The sequence below is a fragment of the Camelus dromedarius genome, chromosome 7, assembly GCF_036321535.1.
Source record: "Camelus dromedarius isolate mCamDro1 chromosome 7, mCamDro1.pat, whole genome shotgun sequence".
NCBI lineage: Eukaryota > Metazoa > Chordata > Mammalia > Artiodactyla > Camelidae > Camelus > Camelus dromedarius.
The window spans coordinates 24,362,157-24,383,775 of NC_087442.1; the positions used below are offsets into that span (position 1 = coordinate 24,362,157).

Below are 21,619 nucleotides of genomic sequence, written 5' to 3' on the forward strand. Positions count from 1 at the left end.
AATGGCATATTTTATTCTTTTTTATGGCTGAGTAGTGTTCCAGTGCATATATATGTATCTGTCTCACAGCCTCTTTATCTAATCATCTGTCAATGGACATTTAGGTTACTTCCATGTCTTGGCTATTGTACATAGTAAAAGCACACTTTAAAATGGACATATTGTTCATTTTAGCTAATATGTAGACTTATAAACTTATTATAGAAGAACAAAATATTAGCAAAGAGAAAAGCATTTCTCCTTTCCTGTTTGTTCTGTGAGTCTTAATTTATAAAGGTTACTGAGCAGCTACACAGAGGACCACATGAGGAACACCAGGTTTGGGCAAGACCCAGAAGCAGGAGAAGGGAAGAACCCATGCCAGCCAGCATCTTCCTTGTAAAGTCCACTTTTCTTTGTATGCTTTACGAAAGCCTTCATCATTTGGCCATCATTCACTGTATACCACTCTAATAACCACACTCGGTGTTTTGTTCTACTGAAGGCCCTTGTGTCTTGTGTTTCCACATGACCTAACTGCTATTCAGCCTTCAAGGCAACGGACACATCATCTCTTTCATGACATCTTTGAAACCCTTCTCTGACATGCTCAGGTTCTCGTTTATACAGCGGAGCATGCTGAACTTATATCACAGCCCTTCTCACACCCTAGTCAATGTCTGTCTTTCTCCAAATATACAACAAACTCACTGATGGTAAGAAGTACGCTATTTCACCTTGAACCTGTGACACTTAAAATTGAGCCTCGCAGAGAATAAACTCTCGATAAATGCTAAATGAAGGGTGTGAATGGAGGCTTAGATGAATTAAGGCACTTTAGATGCACAAGATTGTCAAATTTGACAATCAAGAGCGAAAAGAAAGTTAGAATACTTCGTATACGAATTTTGAAGACATATTAAACCATGTGCAAAAGTTGACAGGATAATCATTTTTTAAAAGTTACCTTTTTACAAAAGCACAACTTGAACAAATTATCAAGTGAAATAGCTAAAAACTATAATTCTGTGCTTGAGACAGATGAGTGCATTTAGGATATTACATTTTAAAAGATAAGATATTATGCTTTGATATTGTCCTGACATTTTTATTACAAATTACAAGCTACTTATAGACATTCATTTGGAGTAAATTGGCATTATTCAAATTGTCACTTTTCTCAGAAGAACACTAGGCCCCTAAGTATTAATAGGCCTTACAGTCAGTCTTTGGTAGAACCAAGAATACAACAGGTAGCTCTTAGTTTTATATATACATTCACAGTATGTGAAATATTTGCTATACTCTCATGGCAACTCAAAAATACAAACCTGGATATCATCTTACAAAGCAAATTTGATGCTCTCTTAAATCCTGTATTTATTTTTTTATTCATTGGGGGGTAATTAAGTTTATCCTTTTTTTTTTTTTAATGGAGGTACTGGGGATTGAACCCAGGACCTTATGCATGCCAAGCACATGCTCTACCACAGAGCTATACCCTCCCCCTGATGCTCTCTTAATAAGTGAGTCTACTTTAAGTTTCAAAAGAAAATGTGTTCAATGGATTTAGTAATAACACTGCCCGGACTATGATTTTGAAAATTAAAGATGCTAGCCACAATTCTTTGTTTCTCAATCAATGATTATTTCAAGTTCAATTTGATCATGGAAAAGCAATCTCTGCTCAAAAAATTAAAATACTGTCTTGGCCATGAGTTTTGTTTCACATTTCAAATACGAAACTTTAAATATGCAGGTATCATCTCTTGCTTAAAAAAGTAAACTAAGCGAGCTAAACTATTAAATGAAAAAATGAAAAACATATCAAAACATAAAGCATGGGTACAGGAAATCTAATAAGCGCTGAACTTGTACTTGAAAAGGTTGTTTGATTTTTTTGTGTTGAATATATCACTGAGTGGAAGTGTTGTTCCAGTTAACACTCTGACAGCCCTCTTGGGTGTTGTTGGACGTGGCTTCCGCTGAATACCTGGCTGTGAGGCACCCACTGAGATCTTTCCCAGAAACACATGGAGACCCTGTGTCAGGTGGTGTGAAGGATGAGATATTGCTAAATGTGGCAGAGAATCTTTATTTCCACATAGGAGAACAACCTGAGTTTAGAAGGGCATCTATACAAACATCTTTGGCAATACACACATGAATGGTATGAATGTTTGTTACATTAGCTGTCTCCTTACAATGGGTGCTGGGATAACAACTGCAATAAAATTTTTCAGAAAATTGTTGCAGGTCTTCAATTGTGGGCTTCCCATGTACCATGTATTTTCCATCTTTCCCAGTTTGAATAGCAAAGTTCATTGGGTTCAGGTGAAGATAGTCACTTGAATTCCAGTGTCTCCTTGCACACACTCCTTGTTTCTGGCAAAGCACTTGGCTACACATTTTGGCTGCTAGGGTGACATTGACTATGTAAGGATTCAGTGTCTTCTTCATGTAATTGTTTAGGTTCATGCAAGATTGCTGTAAAATTATAAGAAGATCAGATTATTAAGATCCAAGTTATTTCATATGTGAATTAATTCACTATATTAAGCAATTTCTAAGGAAGCACAAAAAGACAACAGACCCAGTAAGTAGTAGAAATATTTTATCTTTTTTACTTTAACAAGCAAGATTCTTCCAAGTGTTTTTGGTAACAATTGTAAGTTTCACATGCCATTTCATATCACTAAATAATTGACCAGTTGAGGTTTGATGTACTCTAGCTTTGGTCTTCCTCAGTAATTCATAAACTAATGGGGGTGGAAGGGGCAGAAAGGTACAATGAGGGTGGGAGGATTTAGAGCGTGGGCTCTGGGATCCATCTGCCCAGACTGGAGTCACAGTTCCATTGATGATCAACTGTGTGAACTTGGGAATCTCTTAAGTTTTCTAAGTCTTAGTTTCCTATCTGGGGGACCATGGAAAAATTAATAACTTGGCTATGCATCACTGTAAAATAAGGATAATTACAGCACCCACCTTACAGGGCTATCATGAAGATGAAAAGGTACAGTGTATATAAAAGTGCTAAGCACGAGGCCCAGCATATCATTGGTTGGCCCTCAATTTATAAATAATATGAAGTGTAAGTGAATGTATTAAGTATCACATTTGTCAGACAAGTTTAAAGCGCATTGGAAAGAGTGGTTTCTAAATTGCTAGCTCAAAACAACTAAACAGGTTCAGCCGAGTATACTTTCTGTTAAATGTTACGTATAACTCAAGTTTGGGTGAATTAATGACAGCTCTTTTACAGATATTTGGCAGAGTATGAGTTATGAGCAACTAAAATGATTCATCTTGAAACTGATATTTCTAAAACTGGGACGCCATCCTTTTAAAAACATAGAAGGCGGTTGCTTCTTTCATGATCAACAGTTCCATTGAGTGAGCTGTCTGTGCTACTCCTTCAGTAAGACCAAAGAAGTGGTAGTGGTGGGTCATCAGGAAAGCTGAGGAATCTTGGCAGGTTCCACTCAAATCTATTTCTGTTGCCTCCCTTGAGATGATGCCATCAATGGTAGTCAGAATAAGTGCCTTCCAAGAAGGATGTTCATACCCCAGTCCCATGGAATCTGTGATTTTGTTACTTTACATGGCAAAAGGGACTTTCCAGATATGATTAAGGGTATAGACCTGAGGTGGAGAGATTATCCTGAACTATCTGGATGGGCTCAGTCTAATCACAAGGGTTCTTAATAATGTAGAAACACTTTAAGCTTGGATTTTAAAAAATTAGATGGAAGAAGGAGGGCAAATTCAAAGGGAAGGGAGACTCAGCCAGCATTGCTGGCTTTGAAGACAGAGGAGAGGGCCAAAAGAGAAAGAAGGTGGTGACTTCCAGAAGCTGGAAATGACCCCTAGCCACCGCCAGCCAGAAAATAGAGATCTTGTTGCTACAATCACAAGGAAATGAATTCTGCCAACTCAAATGAGCAAATGAGGGGCCTTCCATAGAAAGGAGTGCAACTTTGCTGACATCTTGATTTCAGTGCATTGAGGTCCCTGTTGGACTTCTGAATTACAGAACTGTAAGATAACACTTTTCTGCTGTTTAAACCACTAAGTTTGTTGTAATTTTTATGACAGCAATAGAAAACCTCTTCTTAACCCTCCCATAGCTTTATAGGGTGTTTAAAATACAATCCAGCTTCTTTCAACTTGTACGCACCTGATGTGGTGTAATCTCTCCTTCCTCTTGTACAACCCTCTTGTCACCCACTCAGCCTTATGTACTAGTTGTCCCACAAGCATGGCAGGTTCATTTCAAACTGCCCTTACTGTTCCCTCTGCCCAGAATGCTCTTCTCTCTAATTTTTAACGTGGTTGATTCCATCTTGTCATTCAGATCACAGCTTTAATTAGACAATACCCTTCTCAGAAACCTTTCCTATCCACTTTATCATATCTACTATTTTAATTTCCTGCATGGTGCTTGTCAAATATTTTTCTTGTCTTGTGTTGTTTCTTCCCCTCCAACTTTAAATAAGCTCCAAGAAGGCAGGGACTTTGTCAGTATTCAACACTGCATCACCAGTGCCATGGATATATGAGAATTTATACCAAGTTCAGATGACATTGCAGTTGTCTACAGATACAAAAACTACACAGGGAAAGGAGTAAAAGGATGAGAATGTTTTGAGAATCCTTAGACTGCACAAGATGCGGTCTTTGAAAAGATTTAAAACTGGTTCTCCAAGAGATAAAGCCTGGTTTATAGCATTTGTTAATATCCATGGTGTAAATACTCCTACCGTGGCCAGTTTTAAGCTACCAACCTGACATCACTGAGTGCAGAATTAGGAATCAAGTACTCCATTGTTACACAGCACGGTAGTATGGTGTGAAGTAGCAGACTGTTACATAACACCATTTCTACTTACACAGATACAACAGATGTAAATAACCTCAAAAGTATGGATGATAGCACATTTTGAGTATTATTTTTGTTTTTAACATACTTTATTTTCTTCTAAGCTTTTATAATTTAATATTTAATAACGGCTGTGTTTAACAAACTTCACAAAATTTCTGAATAGTTAACAATCAGGTCTCATGGGCTGGGACCAGTAGAAGCTGGCTCTGTCACACAACTGGATCTAATAAGATGGAATGGAAGGAAATGATTTGCCTACATCTGATAACAACTGTTTCATGTTGATTCCAGTCGTTGTAAGTAAACCTGCAATTACCAGTTTCTCAAGTTGTCAATGAATCAGGGGAAGCAGGACAAGTAATCTGTGACTCTGTTGATTTCAAATGACATAGAAAAAAGAGGACGTAATGACAGAATCAATAGTCAAAATGATCATCAATTGGCAAAGGTAAAAGACATATACAGAATAGAGTCCACAAGGGACCATTTCAAGGCAGTGTTATTAAGTAGAAAATCATCATATTAAAGTTGAAGGACTGTCCCTGTATGAATAATACGGAAGGTGATTTGAGAGTCATGGCAGAAGAACGTGAATCTAAGATTAAAGTGCGATTTTGAAAAAGTGTGATGATTGACTAGTATGCCATGCCATGCCCCTACTGATTGGAGAATGCCTGATTCATTCCTCATCAGAGTCAGGTGGAGCACTCAATTATTAAAAAAAAAAAAAAAAAAAAGAGGAAGTAGTATGGGGAAATTATAAATGGCTCCATCATAGAAGTAACAGGATCCTTGAGAAAAGAATTTATAAATTTGAGAAAACAACTAATAAAAAGTTGAAATATTCTTAGAATTTTTAAATAATTTTCTGACATATAAGAGTTTTGCAAAGGGGACATATACCTTTCCCTGAACTTACATTTTATATTATTTCTCTTTACTGGTGATCAAACCGGAGACAACAGAATCTACCAAAGAGGTAGAAGGGCTCAGATTACCTTGAAAGAATTTCTGAAGGGAGACTGCTGTTAAGTATCTTTATAAATAAAGGAAGAATCTGGCTAGTCTGTCTGAAGGACAAGATATCAAAAGACCTCTTCTGGTCTTAAGAGTATAAAGCTGTTCTCTGTAGGTCCCAGGAGAAGAGTTCTGGGCCATAAGCATCATTAGACATTCTCCATGGCACCTACATTACAAGTATCTCCACATCCGTCAGAGAAGGAAAAGTTCAGCTCCAGCTCAGCAGCGTCCATGTGATAGCTTTACTCATGTTTTGAATCAAGAAGACTGAAGAGGTGAAGGATAAAGGCCTGATATGGAGAATGAAACAAGGATGAAAAATAAAGGAAGAGAGGAAAGGATTAGGTCATGATAGTTAAAGGCTTTTTGAGCTAAAGAAAATGCGTCAGGAGAAAATGAGTACAGTTAACACTATACAGAACAAAATAAACACATTTTCCTAATAAAACAAGTTTTACTTAAAATTTTACTTAAAATGGATACTACTAAATATAACCCATGGGAAATAAAGAAGGGTTCCTTTTCCTCTCCCTTAGGGAAGCTTTGAACAACTTAGCAATATCTTCAAAAAGTAACTCCCAACTGCCCACAACCCCCCCCCCCAGTTACTGGCCCCCCGCAATAAACTGTCATTAAATAAATAAGTAATTACCAAACAGTAATTGGGCAAATGAAAGAATGAATGAATGCATATCAACTAGTTGAGCTCTTTTGAGAAGAAAGACAGCACAATATAGTAGAAAAAACACCAAATATCAGAAAACCAAGATTGTGGCCCTGTTTTTGCTACTTACTAACCACATAGCCTAGAGAATTTCGATTAATCTCACCAGATTTGTTTTTCTCACTGGAAAAGAGCCTTACAACCCAACCACACAAATGAAAGCTGGTTTGGTTTTTCTGTTATTCATTGAGCACATACTATTGTGTACCAAACATAGTTATTTTATTACTCAATTCCACAAAAATCCTCAAAAACATTAAAAGTAGAAATGTTTTCACCTACTTCCTGTAATTTCAACTTACCATACTTAGGCTTAAATTGGCGCTTCCCCACATTATAATTCCAGAGACGCCTAGAGCAACACTTTCACCAACTGTATGCACAAGGTCATCCTGGCAAATGTGATGGAAAGAGTTAACAGAGAGGAATAAAATAGAAGTGTTACTCTTAGAACAGTTACACCAAAGCCAAGAATGCTGACCCAGCAATAATCATTTAAATATTTCCCCGCTACTTATGTCTATCTTTGATGCCACCTCTGTCCTACAATAACAAAAATACAGATTTTCTACTATTTCAATTTTATTGACAAAACCCTATAAAAGAAAAAGAATGAAAGGAACTGAGTTAATACATTGTCTATACTACCCAATTCTCCATGGTTGTGAAGATAACTATATGACTACATTAAAATAAAATATATCCTTGTTTTGCATTCATATAGTGATGCAGAAATACCTGTGTGCACATTCCAGATTAAAAGCTAAATTTCACTCCCTTCAAAAGTGCTATTGAATTCCACTGAACACCATTTGTGGACAATATTCTATAGACTTCATACCTTGATTAACTTACCTGAGAGAGGTATTTCAGAGACATATCAGTAAAAACTGGACGGGCATATACAAACACCGGAAGTGGACGTCCAGCTTTGGCTGCTTTAGACATCCGAATGGCTTCCTGGATACGATTACGAGCAAAGAGTGCACCCCGTAGAGAAGACTTTAACTTGGTGGTCAAATAAATGGATGGGAAAAGGGCAGTGCTTTCTTTCCACAACCAGTCAAGCGCAGCATTTCTTCTTTTTTCTATTTCAGGGCAACTTCCATTGTAAGTAGGTTGGTTATAATTATGATTGTAACAATCAGGAAAAAGATAATAACCCCATAAGTAATTTGGCCGATGTAATTTTCCCACCTTTAAAGTCTCTAGCATGAATCTCTTTCCTGCCTTTTCAAACTCTACTTTGGCTACTTTGGCAGCCTCTGAGTCAGAAAGTGTTGTATTTTGTTGCCGAACTAGCTCAATAGACTGATTCTTGTAAATATCTTTCGGTTTCCAGTTTCTCTCCCAGGTAGGCCTCCAGTTTTCCCAGTCAATGACAGCCAAGCCCACGTTATCGACTTGAATGTAATAGGAAATGTCCTCTATAGCTTTCTCCAAATGCCTTTCTAAGGATCCCTTCTGGGGGATTCCTCCGTGCACATTTTCGCCTGTTACTTCATCTATGTGAGGATAGTAGCCAAGTCTATCAGCATAAAATAATGCAATAGGTTGTCCTCTGGCACCTTTCTGGGGGCTTCCCACCAAAGAGAAGAGTCTCAGATCTGGAGGCACCTTAAATCTATTACAAAGTTCAGTTGGGGCATTCCAGACCCAGAGGAAAGGGGTATTTGGAATAAGAGGGGGTGATCTGAAGTCCCGAGTCAAACAACACGGAATCAGAAGGAAGGTGAACACTGCCTGGGGTGCTCCATTGGACCCAACAAAACTCCTTAAGGAGATGGGATGGAGCCTTAATGCCTCCATCATGAAGAGCAATGACTATGAAAAGCACTTGTTGCTCCTACACACTTGAGTTTATCCAATATTTGATGCAGGATATAAGCACAGAAGAGAGACAGTAGAATGAAGCCACTTTGATTGATGAAAAGATATAATGATGATTTATATTTAATATTATTCTTCTTGCTTTTGTGTTTTAGGAATGTTTTGCAAATTGCTTCTTCTATAACTGAAAAAAAAAAAAACACACATAGGATATCTTGTTAAACTACCTTTCCATATCAGAGATCACAAGCTTTACCAAATTCCCAACTTTAAGTGCAAGGAATTTAATTCAACTTTTGAAGATGGAGGACTCCTGTGCTTGAGTCAGTAAAATTATTTTCTCTTATGTAGGATACAAATCCTGTAATAGCTAATATTTGTCTCATCTTTCCAAATCACTATTGAACCTGCAGAGAAGTAAATGCAGCCATTTTTCCTTGTGCCCTCCTAGTTGTGCAGAATGCCGTACTGAGCAATGCCTTAGCAAAAAAACTATTGAATGAAAAGAAATTCCAAGTTGAACCTCTCAAGCTTGTTTGTTATTTCTTGGACAAGCACTCTGTAGTGGTCTACCCAAAAGTGAAAACAATCTCTCATCGAATTGTGAGATTTCATCATTTTGTTTTTCTTTTTTAAGGGATGCTGGTAAAAGAGGAGGCAAAGTCACTTCTGTCAGAGGCAATAAGTCAAAAGAATCCAACTGAATCTCCTCTTGAGGGGTAAGTTGAAGTTTCTATTTAGAACAGGACTCTTAATGATATCTCAAAGTACTGTACACTCGTGTTGTTTAAATTTAATAAAATATTTTACAATGTTATATCTTCTACTAAAAGAATTGGTTCTGACCTAGCTTAATAAAAGCAAAAATGAATTTTGGTCCTTTATAGTTTTTAATAATTGAGATTGTGTTGTGCTGACTGTCCCAATGTGAAGAGTTATGGCGCACTCTGGTACAATAATGTCTGAATCAAGGATAGGAAATTAAGCTAGGCATTACTTAACATTTGGTATTTGCAAAAATTACCTACAAGAAGATGTATTTAAATGTTCTGTGATTCTAGGAGGAAACTGGAACATTTATTTTAATTAGATTCCATTTAATTAGATGCATTTCATAATCCAGTAGTAGTGTTCTGCTGTGTGAGGGTACAATGTGGATTGTACCATTCTTCCCACGAATGTGTGTCTTTACCATAGCAAATCATTCATTCATTCCTGTTGCTGAAAAAGCAGTTGCTCTAAAGAGAACACCATAGATGGAACAAAATAAAATCTTAAGAACCATTGCAGTCTCATGCTTTGAAGATAATAGGTTTTTCCCCTAATAGTTAGAACATGTAAAGGAGCTAAAGATTTTTACCGTTTAAGCCCTTATAAACTTTCTTACTTATGACCTAGAAGGTCTTCATCTAAAGTAATATTGGGGAGAAGACTAGTTCAACTACCAACTACCAATAAAAATGTCTGAATGGCAGGGAGTGGGACAAGTACATGGAATAAAGAAAGAATTAGATGTCCTTATACTTCAAGGAAAAAGTAGGTTAAGCTTATTAAAATAATTAACATTCAAACCTAATTTCCACATGATCACTTTATGTAAGAAAAACATGGGGCAGAATGAGACTATTGGAAAGCTCTCTACTCACAGAAATCTTCAGGAAGAAATGAACACTTCTATCCTTGAAAATTGTAAATGTGAATTTTAAAATTTAAAAAGTGGGACTGGGATTTCAAAATGTAGACTAAATAAACAAAATTGTACTGGAAATATATACAGGATCTTGTGGCTCTCAGCGAAAGAGAATGTGACAATGAATGTGTGTATGTTCATGTATAACTGAAAAATTGTGCTGTATACTGGAATTTGACACAACATTGTAAAATGACAATAACTCAATAAAAAAAGTTTTTATAGTAAAAAAAAAAGTGATAAAGCTGTTGACATTTAAAGGAAGATAGTCACTCTAATTGGTTGAGCAGTGTCCCCCTACAAATCCATTTCTACCCCAAACCTCAGAATGTGACCTTATTTGGAAATAGAGTCTTTGTAGGTACAAATAGTTAAGGATATTAAGATAATATCATAGATTTAGGGTGGGCCCTAAATCCAATTACTGGTACCCATATAAGAAAAGGAGAGGATACAGAGATACAGAGATACAGGGAAGAAGGCCATGTGACTATGGAGGCAGAGACTGAAGTGATGCAGTTACAGACCAAGGAAAGCCAAATACTGCCAGGAGCCAACAGAAGCTAGAAAAAACAAGGAGAGATTCTTTACTGGAGTCTTGAGAGGGAACATGGCCCTGCTGACACCTTGATTTAGAATTTCTAGTCTTCAGAACTGTGAGATAATACATCTCTGTTGTTTTAAGCCACCAAGTTAATGACAATTTATTTCAGCAGCCCTAGGAAACTCATTATAATCATCAAAGGTTTAAAAAAAAAAAAAGGATTGTAGCTTCTACAAGTCTCTTTTCTCAAACCAGTTTCAGCTTCAAGAGAAAGACTGGTATATTTCTATGTATCATTATGTAACTGTTTTACCCAAACTGACCTAAAAATAACAAACCAGTGACACAGCCAGAGCCAGAACCTATGTCTTTGAGCCTCATTCTGTGGAATAAAACCTTCTTGAAGGCTTCATAGTTTAAGGAGAAAGGAAAACCCTTCCAACCTTTGGGCTACCTGGTGTTTAGCAACATAACCTCCTCAGGTATCACTGTTCCATACAAAGCAAGACAGATGGTGTCTGTGTGAGCTGAGGCAATAAGCAGAGTCAAAGCACGTAAAGACAGCAAGCCTCACTTGAACTTGAAATTGGCTGCACGTATGAGTCCCAGAGGCAAGATTTCTAGAGAAGTTTAATTTCTCTAGGCAAATAGACAGATAGTTGAGAGACTGATAAGTGTTAACATTATGTGAGAGAAAAAAAGGAAAAGAAGAATGGCAGAGAGAAACGTTGTCAGATCTTAAGTACAAATGCAAGATCCAGAGATCACAGATCATTGATTTGTGACTGTGGTCAAAGGATAAGATGAATTCCATTTAGACTGTTAGCAGAACCTTAGGGATTATCAACATCCACTTCTGAGACCCAATTAGAGGAACTAGCACAGGCCCAGAGCTTTATGATTAGCAAAGAGTATATTTGGATTGGCTGTGATCTTAATTGTTCTAAGCACCTCTCAATCCACTTGGGGTCTTATTACCTAAAGATAATTAAACCAGCCTATCATTCATCCAACATTTATTGAACTATAGGATAGGTACTGTGGCAAGCACTGGTATTTAAAGGAGGAGGAGGAGACAGCACACTCTTCCTGATAAGTATTAGAAGTGCGGAAATTGACGGCCAGATGTGATAAGCACAGTGATATGTTAGGATATGCCTAATGCACCATGAGAGCCAAATACCAAGGCACCTGGGTAGATGAGATGTGGCTCCCAACAGAGAACGATGCTCAAGTTGGACAAACCCAAGTAGGTGTAGGGGCTGGGAATAGAGGCAAGGATTAGACACAGAGGGCTAGTCTTTGCAGTGATGCATTCCATAATCCAATATGGGAGAACTTTGAGGACCTGAAAAAGAAAGAAAGTTAATGCTGGTAATGGGACAGATTCCATCCCAAGGAATTCTGATTGCAGCCCTTAGGCAAGTAACAAATAAGTGAAAAAGGCAAGATGTGTGAAACGATGGGCCAAGGCCGAAGCTCATATCCTGTCCTAAAAGAACGTCTGCTATTTGGCTCACGTTATTTCGAGTGGTGCCAAATCTTCCAATTTTTAATACATCCATTTTTATAGTGTGGAAATATCAATTTTAAATATGGACAAATCTCTGTACGTGTAAGTGTTGGCAGTGTTCAGACATTGTGAGTGAGGTGGAAAATGTCAGCTAACAGAGTTTTGGGTTGTCAATCAGGGGTCCTTGGCCCAATATAGTATTTTGTTAGGGTAGTGAGATGATCAGATTCACTTCAGAATGATTATTATAAGCACTTTATACAAGATACAATGAGAGAGGGACAAGACAGAAGGAGTATAAATAAGGTGGAGAGTAGCAGGGTGATAGGTTCAGGAGGAGATTGAGAATTGACAGCCATTGGTCACCAGATGCATTTGGAAGAATAAGGAAGCAAGTAACTTATGACTCCTTGGCTTCTGGCTTGAACAGTTAGATGGAACCAGACTAAATAAAAAAGACAGTGCTTCAACCTCTTTTCTTTACCGCCATGATCCTTCATCTGTAACAAAGCTGATTAAGCTAATGGAAGTGAAATTTCTTATAAAAATAAAATATCTTAGATAACCTGAAAAACTATTTTTTAAATGTCATTTAATGTCCTATACAGATCTGCTTCAAAATAATTTGGGTTGGAGAAGGGTGACTAGGTGGCAAGGGGGGGATCTGAGTTTAGGTGGAAAAGATTGGCTGTGAGTTAATAATGGTAGAAACTGGGTGATCACGACATGGAGGTCATTGTTTTTCTACTTATGTGTTTATTTGGATTGAAGGAGATGAGGACATGCCATCCCCAAAAATGCCATTTTGGCATATTGACTATTTTCAGCTAAAGGCATCTGAGAGACAGCAGGTGCAGGAAGGGCTTTCTAACCTCCATTTTCTTCCTAAAAGCAGGACATAAAATTTCCTGTGAGAAAAACAGCCTCTTTGAACCAGAAAGAGAATAGTCTTATCACTGGAGACGAGGAAACGATGCCAAGATAATATAACCCTTGTCTTCTATGAGTTTCCCCTCATGCTTCCTTTCCTTAGCTTCTTCTCAGTCTCCATGACTCTACAGTCCCCAGGACAACTGAATAGGATAAAGGCATTGTCACAGTACTCAGCAAATAGCCCCTGGCCTCAGGATACTGAACGTAATTTTTTCAATATATTTTTATTGAAGTATAGTCAGTTTCCAACATTGTGTCAATTTCTGGGGTACAGTACAGCACAATACTTCAGTCATATAGGAACATACATATATTGGTTTTCATATGCTTTTTCACCTTAAGTTACTACAAGATATTGAATATGGTCCCCTGTGCTATACAGTATAAACTTGTTTGTCTATTTTATATTTATTAGTTAGTGTCTGCAAATCTCGAACTCTCAATTTAATGTATCCCAGTTTTAATGTATCTAAATTATACCCACACCCTGGGAATCATGCTTTCATATGAAAAATAAGAAGCAAAATTCCAAGTGAGCAGCAGGCCCCTAATTTATTGCTCTTGTAGCCTTTATATACTAATCACATGTGATAGGGTGTATATCCTTTCCGAAATACTTAGTTTATCATTTCAACTCAGAGGCTGACTTCTCCCTCCACTTGCAAATTATAGTAAATCCAAGCTGAGTTCTGAGCAAACTTTTCAAATAAGAGACCAGCATAATATCCCCAAAGCAGAAAAATCCATGTGCAACTTTCTTCTCTTATAGCAAAAATTTATGCATGTTTTCAGGAAAGAAAGGAGCTTTCAAGTGAGACATTTTTCCTAGAAAATTTCTTATTAAGCTATGATATTTTACAAGTAATTTGGCCAGAAATGGACATGGTGATAAACCTGATTCAACAAGAGAAGTTAATACCATTTTGGGCGGCATTCCATCAACTCTTTTTTTCTTCCCCTTTCTCTTTAGTATTATTATTATCATTATTATTCCTCATTATTGGTTCTTTCTCCTACTCTGTCTTAACTTTGTCAGTATCTCCCCCTGATAAATTTTGCACAGGCTGGAGATTCTCAAGGCTAAAGAAATTGCTAATCCTTAATCTGTGTATCTCCTTCCAAGCACAATTAAATGCCAAACGACCTCCTCCCAAAGCCAAAGACGTAGTCTTAAAGACATGGCACGTTACAGAACTTCTCTCCGCCCCCCCCCCCCCCCGAGAGACATATCTCATTTTCCCTATCAGGCTATACAGTAGAAATTTAAAAAGACAACTTACTTTTGAAACAAAATTTGAGTTTTCCTCTAAGAAGTCAGTAGATTTGTCCCAGACCATCTAATAACTCTACAGTATTTAACCTGTTGGGTGAGAGAAGACAGCTCTTTGCCCAGTCAATTAAAGATAGACTTAATTTTTTTGAAGTGTAATTGTGTGACTAGGGGAAAGGGAACTTTTGTGTGTGTGCATGTGGGGGTATGTGTGTGTGTGTTTGAATATGTGTGTTTGAATCTCAGCAAATTTAGTGCCTCCTAACAGAAAAGATTAACAAGCTTGGTAAATTAACATAAGAATCTTATACATTGCTTATTAGCATTTGAAATCAGTTTAAGAACAATGATAAAACAAATGCTCATTGCAGGTGTTTTGATTATTAAGCATTCTGTTAAATTAATGACAGATTTCTGTAGCGTAACATATAGAAAGAACTTAAAGGCATCGATTTCAAGGAATTACGGCATTCACTGTAAAAGTAGTCTCTCCTTAAGAAATTAATGAAATGAATTAGAATTGATATTTAATATTTTCAAAAAGATATTTAAGGTGGGAAGAGAGAGAGGAGAGGAGGAAAAAAAGAGCCAAATAAATAACAAAGTTCTTCAAGAGAAATTCCAAAAATCTAATTTTATTTAATTGTGATAGTGGAACACAGATATAATTTATATATGCTCATTTTATGCAATAGAAGTTTGTCCTGTTGTGCCAAGACATAATTAAGAAGTAATACATCTAAGAAGCTAGAAAACCACAGGATGATTAAACATGAATTCTAAATATTGAAACCTTAAGTTATATTGATATATTGGAAAACATGTAGGATTAGGTTATTGTTCAATTTTCCAAGCCACTTAATTGATGCTCAATAGATACACACAAGAGTTAATAGTTAATTAAAGGCATGAACTTGACATACTTTGAATTACAGTAAACTCAAAATATGGCCAATGGTGACTTTTAAATAAAGATGTTCAAACAAGAACCAAAACATATTGTCCAGAAGCCTCAAAACCATCAAAGAAAAACTAGAACAGGACAGTAGTTAAAGCAGTAAAAACAAATTTTATGAAGAAAAACTATTGCAGTAGGGAAGACTCCTCAGAACAGAAATGGACTCAATTCTGAATACAAGGAGGAAGAGTGGGGATTTATAGCCAAGGAGCAAAGGGACAGGGGTGGTCAGTGGGTAGAAAAATAACTAAGAAGAAACATCAGGGGTAAAGGGAGGGTCTGGCTAAACTCACCAGGCCGGATCCTTGCTGAATACAAGCCAGGTGATCAGACAGACATCACCTGGGGGAAGGTGGAGGATGAGGAACCTGGTTACATATCCTGGGGGATCAGGTATGGAGGATGGGGAACTCCTAGTAAACTGACTTTGCAGGATTCTTGCTAGAATTGGACTCTGTAGGAAAGGCTACAGAAGTCCAGGGTTTGGGACCTAGGCAACAGGAGAGCTCAGTGGACCTAATGAGTATGGTCCAGTAGAGAATCTGTCAGTCCCCAGTCTTGTGTATGCTATTGAGTTAACCATTTAATGAAATAAATGACCTTGATCTTCTTTGAATTTCAATAAACTCAAAATCATGGCTTATGGTAACACTTTAAAATGAAGATGGTCAAACAAAAAACCAAAGTGTAGCAGCCAGAAGCCAGAGTTCAAACATTACTCGGAAGACAAATACGTCTTCTACAACCAAGCATGAAGCACTGACACACCCAGATACGACTGAAACAGAGTAATCGAAAAACTGCGTAAAGTCTTGAAGAGTCAATTCTAGAGGCTAATTAAAAACACAATAGCTTCACTAGGGATGCTCCCTGCAGTGCCACCTGTCAGACCCTAGGCTGAACTTGGCGATGCCTCACTTGCCGTCAACCCAACATTCCACCGCCATAATTCTGGGACCAATCCTGGTTCTTCTGTGGTTACGGTGACTCAGCTGCCTGGCACAAAAAGGCAAAGGGGCTTACTATTGTTGGAGCTTAGGGCAGGCAGGCTGTCCCAAAATATGCCAAAGTGGCATTGGATTATTTCGAATTAAAGTTCCTTGAAAAGCAGCCCATACAAAAAGGACACTTTGACTCTTCTTTGTCTCCCTGAATACAGGAAATAAATCTCCCCTGTGAAGGGTACACTTCCTGCACCAGGAGGCTAATAGAGACATCCTTATCACCAGAGATAAGTTGCTCAGGGCTGAGAAGCCCACATAAACAAACCTTGTTTCTGCTTTAATAATTTACTACCCAAGCCTAACTTTACTAATTAAGCTCTCAAACCCAAGCCTCTTTGTTCTCTCAAATGCTCACAAATTTATTGTTTATGTAATGAGATATAAAAGCTGCCTGCTTTTGATGACTCTCTGAGCATCCCTTTATGATCTCTCATGCACATGATATTAAATTAGTTGTCCTCCTGTTAATCTGTCTTGTGTTGATTTTATTGTTAGTCCAGCCACTACAACTCAAGAAGGGTAGAGAGGGATATTTCCCCCTCCCTGACAGTACTATTCAAGTCAAAGTTTAAGAAGAATAACGAACACCTGCATTATTACTGGTGCCTTGCACCATGAAATTCACAAAAGTAGAGTAGCCATAACATGGGCTATGAATTGGTCTTCTATTAGCAGTATTAACTTTTGTTTCTCTTTGCTCGACCAGTCAGATGAGTTTTGGGTTTTTTCTCTGAATTGTCAAAGTCCTAGTTACTAAATCTTCTACATATGGGATTATGTCAATGATCTAAATGGCCACTGTAGCCTAAAATAAATAAAACACCTATGTATTCATAAATTTCCTTTGTCCAAAGACAATAGGGACCCAATGTCATTAAACGCATCTGAGCACCTTCATTAAGACTGCACATCAATGCCACTGAAGACAAAGATGAGCTCAGCTTCAAAACACAATACAGCAGGTATTTTCCTCTTATCTAAGAGATCTGAAGCCTATAGAGATAACCAGGCTTCTAAATGGAGCACTTCGGAGGCAGATTGAATTTTTAACTTAGGACAGAGGACTGATTCAAAAATCTTGTCAGAGTTTTAAGTGGTAATAGTTATCACCCTAAAATGCCATGTTCTGCAGTCTACCTTACAAATGCACATTTTGTGAACGCAAAACTGTGGCTGAAGACTCCAGCAACCAAGTGTCTTCCTAGCGGGAATGTGTGGCAGTTCAGTCTAGACCAGCTTTTCAGCCAGGCTGTAAAGAAAAATAAAACTCAAATTTTTCATTATCCACAAAAGTTCCTTTGAAGGAGAAGGGCTTGGGGTTACAGGCTCTTATGGACAAAATGAATTCCACCTGGGAACTGCATACATCTCAGTCCAGAGGGATCCTGCTTTGCACCTCTTGTGTTAATCTCTTTGCCTTAGATTTTTAAAATGTCTCTTCTGAGCCTAGAGGTATATCTCTCTCTGACTGTTTCCACTGTGTGGCCTTTCCAAATAGATCTGACTAGTGAAGTGTTAATCTCTGATTGCCACCAAGACTATTGCAAATGATTCAAAGGCTCTCATAAAAAGTGTACTTATTTCTTAGCCCCAGTCACAGTTTATGTTCAAATCTGAAATAAGTCTGTCTCCCTCACTAGACTGTAAACTCTCTCTTGAGTTCCAATTTCCCACTGCTGGGCCTGGTACAGAGTAGGGGGTCCACGTGTACTTCATTGAGTAGGTGAATGAGTGAATCTATTAATTAATCCTTTTATCAAAATATTTTTTTCCTTTTCCCCAGCTTCACTCAGTTTTAATCTCCTACCCTTCTCCAAGGTACAAGTTATCTGTTAGATAAAACCCATTTATCACATCTTAAGCATTAACACGATAAAGAGTTGAAGGGGTGACAATTATCCTTAAGTAAGAAGAGCTTTGTTTTATCTTACTTTGTTATATGAAAGTAAAAGGTATCTTAGAGGTTACAATTAGCGGGGAGTTTAATCTTACTCTCTCAGAACTGCCCCCACTGCCACCATTCTCTCTAGTTCATGATATGATACAGTCCAAGATGCAGATATGGTATGTATGCTCCAGAGAGCAGTGGAAATGTTTACTGGTGTTTCCCTTTACAATGACTTTTTTCTTTCCTTTTTTTTCTTTTGGTGTATATATTTTTATTGAAGTACAGTCAGTTTACAATATTGTGTCAACTTCTGGTGCATAACACAGTGCTTCAGTCATACATAAACATACATATATTCGTTTTCATACTCTCCTTCACCATAAGTTACTATAAGATATTGAATATAGTTCCTTGTGCTGTACAGTATTAATTTGTTGTTTGTCTATTTTATATATGGTAGTTAGTATCTGCGAATCTCGAACTCCCAACTTATCCCTTCCCACTCCCTTCCCTCCCTGGTAACCATAAGTTTGTTTTCTATGTCTGTGAGTCTGAATCAAGAAGAAATAGATCATTTGAACAGACCAATCCCTGGAAGTGATATAGAATCAGCAATAAAAAACCTCCCTGCAAACAAAAGCCCAGGACCAGATGGCTTCACTGGGGAATTCTACCACACATGCAAAGAAGAGCTCTCCTCTTCTTACATTTACTTTTAACTTTTTTCTTTCTATTTTAACTGAGTCTTTCATTCACCAATGGGACCTTAAGGCTGGTGACTTTGGGGCTTAAGGAGATTCAGAAAAGGATTAAGGCTCTATTTCTGTTTTTAGCTTTATTATGCAGTGATTAGATGATTCAAATTATTCAATTTTTAGGCATCACTCAACTCTTTGAAAATATATTGGTAAAACCTAGATCAGTCTAACTCCCAGGGGTGCTGGGATGATGTGTGAAAGGATGTCTGTGAAGTATTTTTCACAAGAAGCCCTGAAAATCCGAAGTGCAGTGTTAGCTCCCCTGGACTACCTGTATTATTACATCTTGCTTATATCTGTTCATTTGCATTTACCCCAAACTATAAGAAAGACGGTTGTCATAAGGTGTAAAGAAAATTGGCTTTGACCTGTAGGAGGCCCAAAGAGCCAATATAGGTAATTAGATTAGGGATATCTCTAGAAAAATTTAGGAATTGTGAATTCTTAGTCCAAGAAACCCAAAGAAATGTTTATCATGGATAGTGACATTCTTAGACAACACAGAGGACTTTGTGGGGAGGGGATGGGGATAACAGCGGTGATCAAAGTCTCCTCTAAAGATTGTGGCCAGTGAGAAAGGAAAGATGGACAGAGGAAGAGTCATCCTAGCAAAATTCACTTCAAGGTGTAGAAACTCAGTAAAGGTTGCATTTACAATTAAATAGTCCTTTTATCTCCACTTATGGATTGAGAAGCTGGGTGTTTCCGCCTCAACAAAGACCACACACTGCCAGTTGAAGTAAATGGAAGAGCTCAGTCAACCCTTCCACAAGAGACAGTGGCTAGTCCTTCAACACTGAGATGATCTCTGGCCAAGATCTAATCACAAAGAGCATTTCAGAGCAAAAACTAAATCATCTAAGTAGTCCTATGCATTTTAGGCACAAATTGAGGGTAGTTGTGAACATGATTATCCAAGAAAGTGATGTTGAGTTGGCTTAGTCCTAGCATTTTTTTTTCCAAATTGCAGGTCACAAACTGTTAATGGGTCACAACATTGATTTAATTGGTTGTAATGTGCATTTTAAAAACAATAAGTGAAATAGATTATAACAGAGTGAAATAGGATCAGATTGAATAGAATAGGGTAGAATAGGAAACACAGACGGTCACCCCATGTAGTTAGGGTGAGTATCATTTTACTAACTTTTCCCATCAGTTATATGTTTACACATGTGTGCAATGGGTCACAATGTCAACTACATTTTTTACTGTGGAATAGATCAAACCACTTTGATACCCAAAAACTCTGAGTCTGACATGCCTGGATTTTGAATCCTAAGAGTAGTCACTTTCTAATTAAGTGGCCTTGGGTAAATTATTAAATCTCTTTCATCTCTTCAGCAACCACAACAGAATTCTGAGCTGTCTTGGGACTCCTTAAAGAAATGTCTGTAAATGTCTAAACTACTGGACTAAGCAACTCAGTTTTCTACGTGAGAAGCAGCAGGCCTGGAATCTGCTTCTCAACTTGGTAGCAATGTGGCCTTGCCCAAACTGTTTAACTTCGTTGAACTTTAGTTTTGTTTTCCTTTTCTTTTCTTTCCTTTTCTTTTTTTTTTTTTCTCTCAGTTAAAATATGGGGATATTAAGAGCAACTATCTCACAGATCTGTTGTGAAATTTTAGTGAAATAATGTGCAAAAATCACTCAGTACGATGCCTGTGAAGAGGTTCAGAACATTCCACCCCCAAATGTGCCACTTGGGCATAGTATTTGGGTTATTTTGAGCTGAAGGTGATTGAGCTGCATAAATGAGAAGGGCTCTCTGACCTCCTGCCTTCTGCCTGAAGCAGGACAGAAGATTTCTCATGGGAAAGGTGTACTCCTGGTGCCAGGAAGCAGGGAACGTCTTAACACCAGAGACTGGGAGTTGACACCAAAGTGGATCTGCATGAATGAACCTATGAAAACGCCCCTTATCTTCCAGGAGCTTCCTTCATATACTTCCCAGTCACAATTTACTGCTCCTGAAGCTGAAACCCTGTTTCCTTGTCTTGTCATTCCTTCACATTTTATCATTCTTTGTTAAAAAGACATATAAGCTTTTGGTCCTAACTACATCTTGGTCTCCCTTTTCCCTGTGAAGGCTTCCATGCACATGTAAAAATACTAAATAATGCTTGAGACTCACAGACATAGAAAACAAACTGATGGTTACCAAAGGGGAAAGGGAGTGGAAGATGAATTAGGAGTTTGAGATTAGCAGATACAAACTACTGTATATAAAATAGGTAAATGACAAGGTCCTACTGTAGAGCACAGGGAACTAATAACCTATAATGAAAAAGAATATGAAAAGGGTTTTTATAAATATGTATAACTGAATCACTCTGCTGTATACCAGAAATTAACACAATATTGTAAATCAACTATACTTCTATTAAAAAAAATTTTTTTAATTAAATAAAGTTGGTGTATTTTTCTCCTGTTAATCTGTCTTTTGTCATTTCAATTCACAGGCCCCCACTGCAGAATCTAAGAGGGTAAAGGAAAGGTTTTTTTCCTTCCCTTACATCTGACACATGGTAAAGACCAAATAAATGTAAGTTGTTGCCATAGTTATTAATAATAGCATCCCTTGCCTCTATCCTCTTCTGAATAAAAGGAAGGAGAAGCATGA

At 37.5% G+C, this 21,619-nt stretch overlaps 1 protein-coding gene and 1 long non-coding RNA gene across 3 annotated transcripts in view; one reads left to right on the plus strand and one right to left on the minus strand.

The window, feature by feature from the left end:
* Positions 1-21,619, plus strand: part of LOC135321732 (uncharacterized) — a 107,649-nt gene that overhangs the window by 12,089 nt on the left and 73,941 nt on the right. For both annotated transcript variants that reach the window (XR_010381769.1, XR_010381770.1), the window contains exons 2-3: positions 9,076-9,157; positions 21,459-21,541. This is a non-coding gene — a long non-coding RNA (uncharacterized LOC135321732). The remainder of the gene's footprint in view (positions 1-9,075; positions 9,158-21,458; positions 21,542-21,619) is intronic.
* On the minus strand, positions 2,041-8,417 carry SPAM1 (sperm adhesion molecule 1). Its single transcript, XM_010975695.3, has 3 exons — positions 7,464-8,417; positions 6,911-7,000; positions 2,041-2,466 (listed from the first exon to the last, which is right to left on the minus strand). Exons 1-3 carry the CDS (start codon positions 8,415-8,417, stop codon positions 2,074-2,076), a joined length of 1,437 nt encoding a protein of 478 aa, XP_010973997.1. The 3' UTR covers positions 2,041-2,073.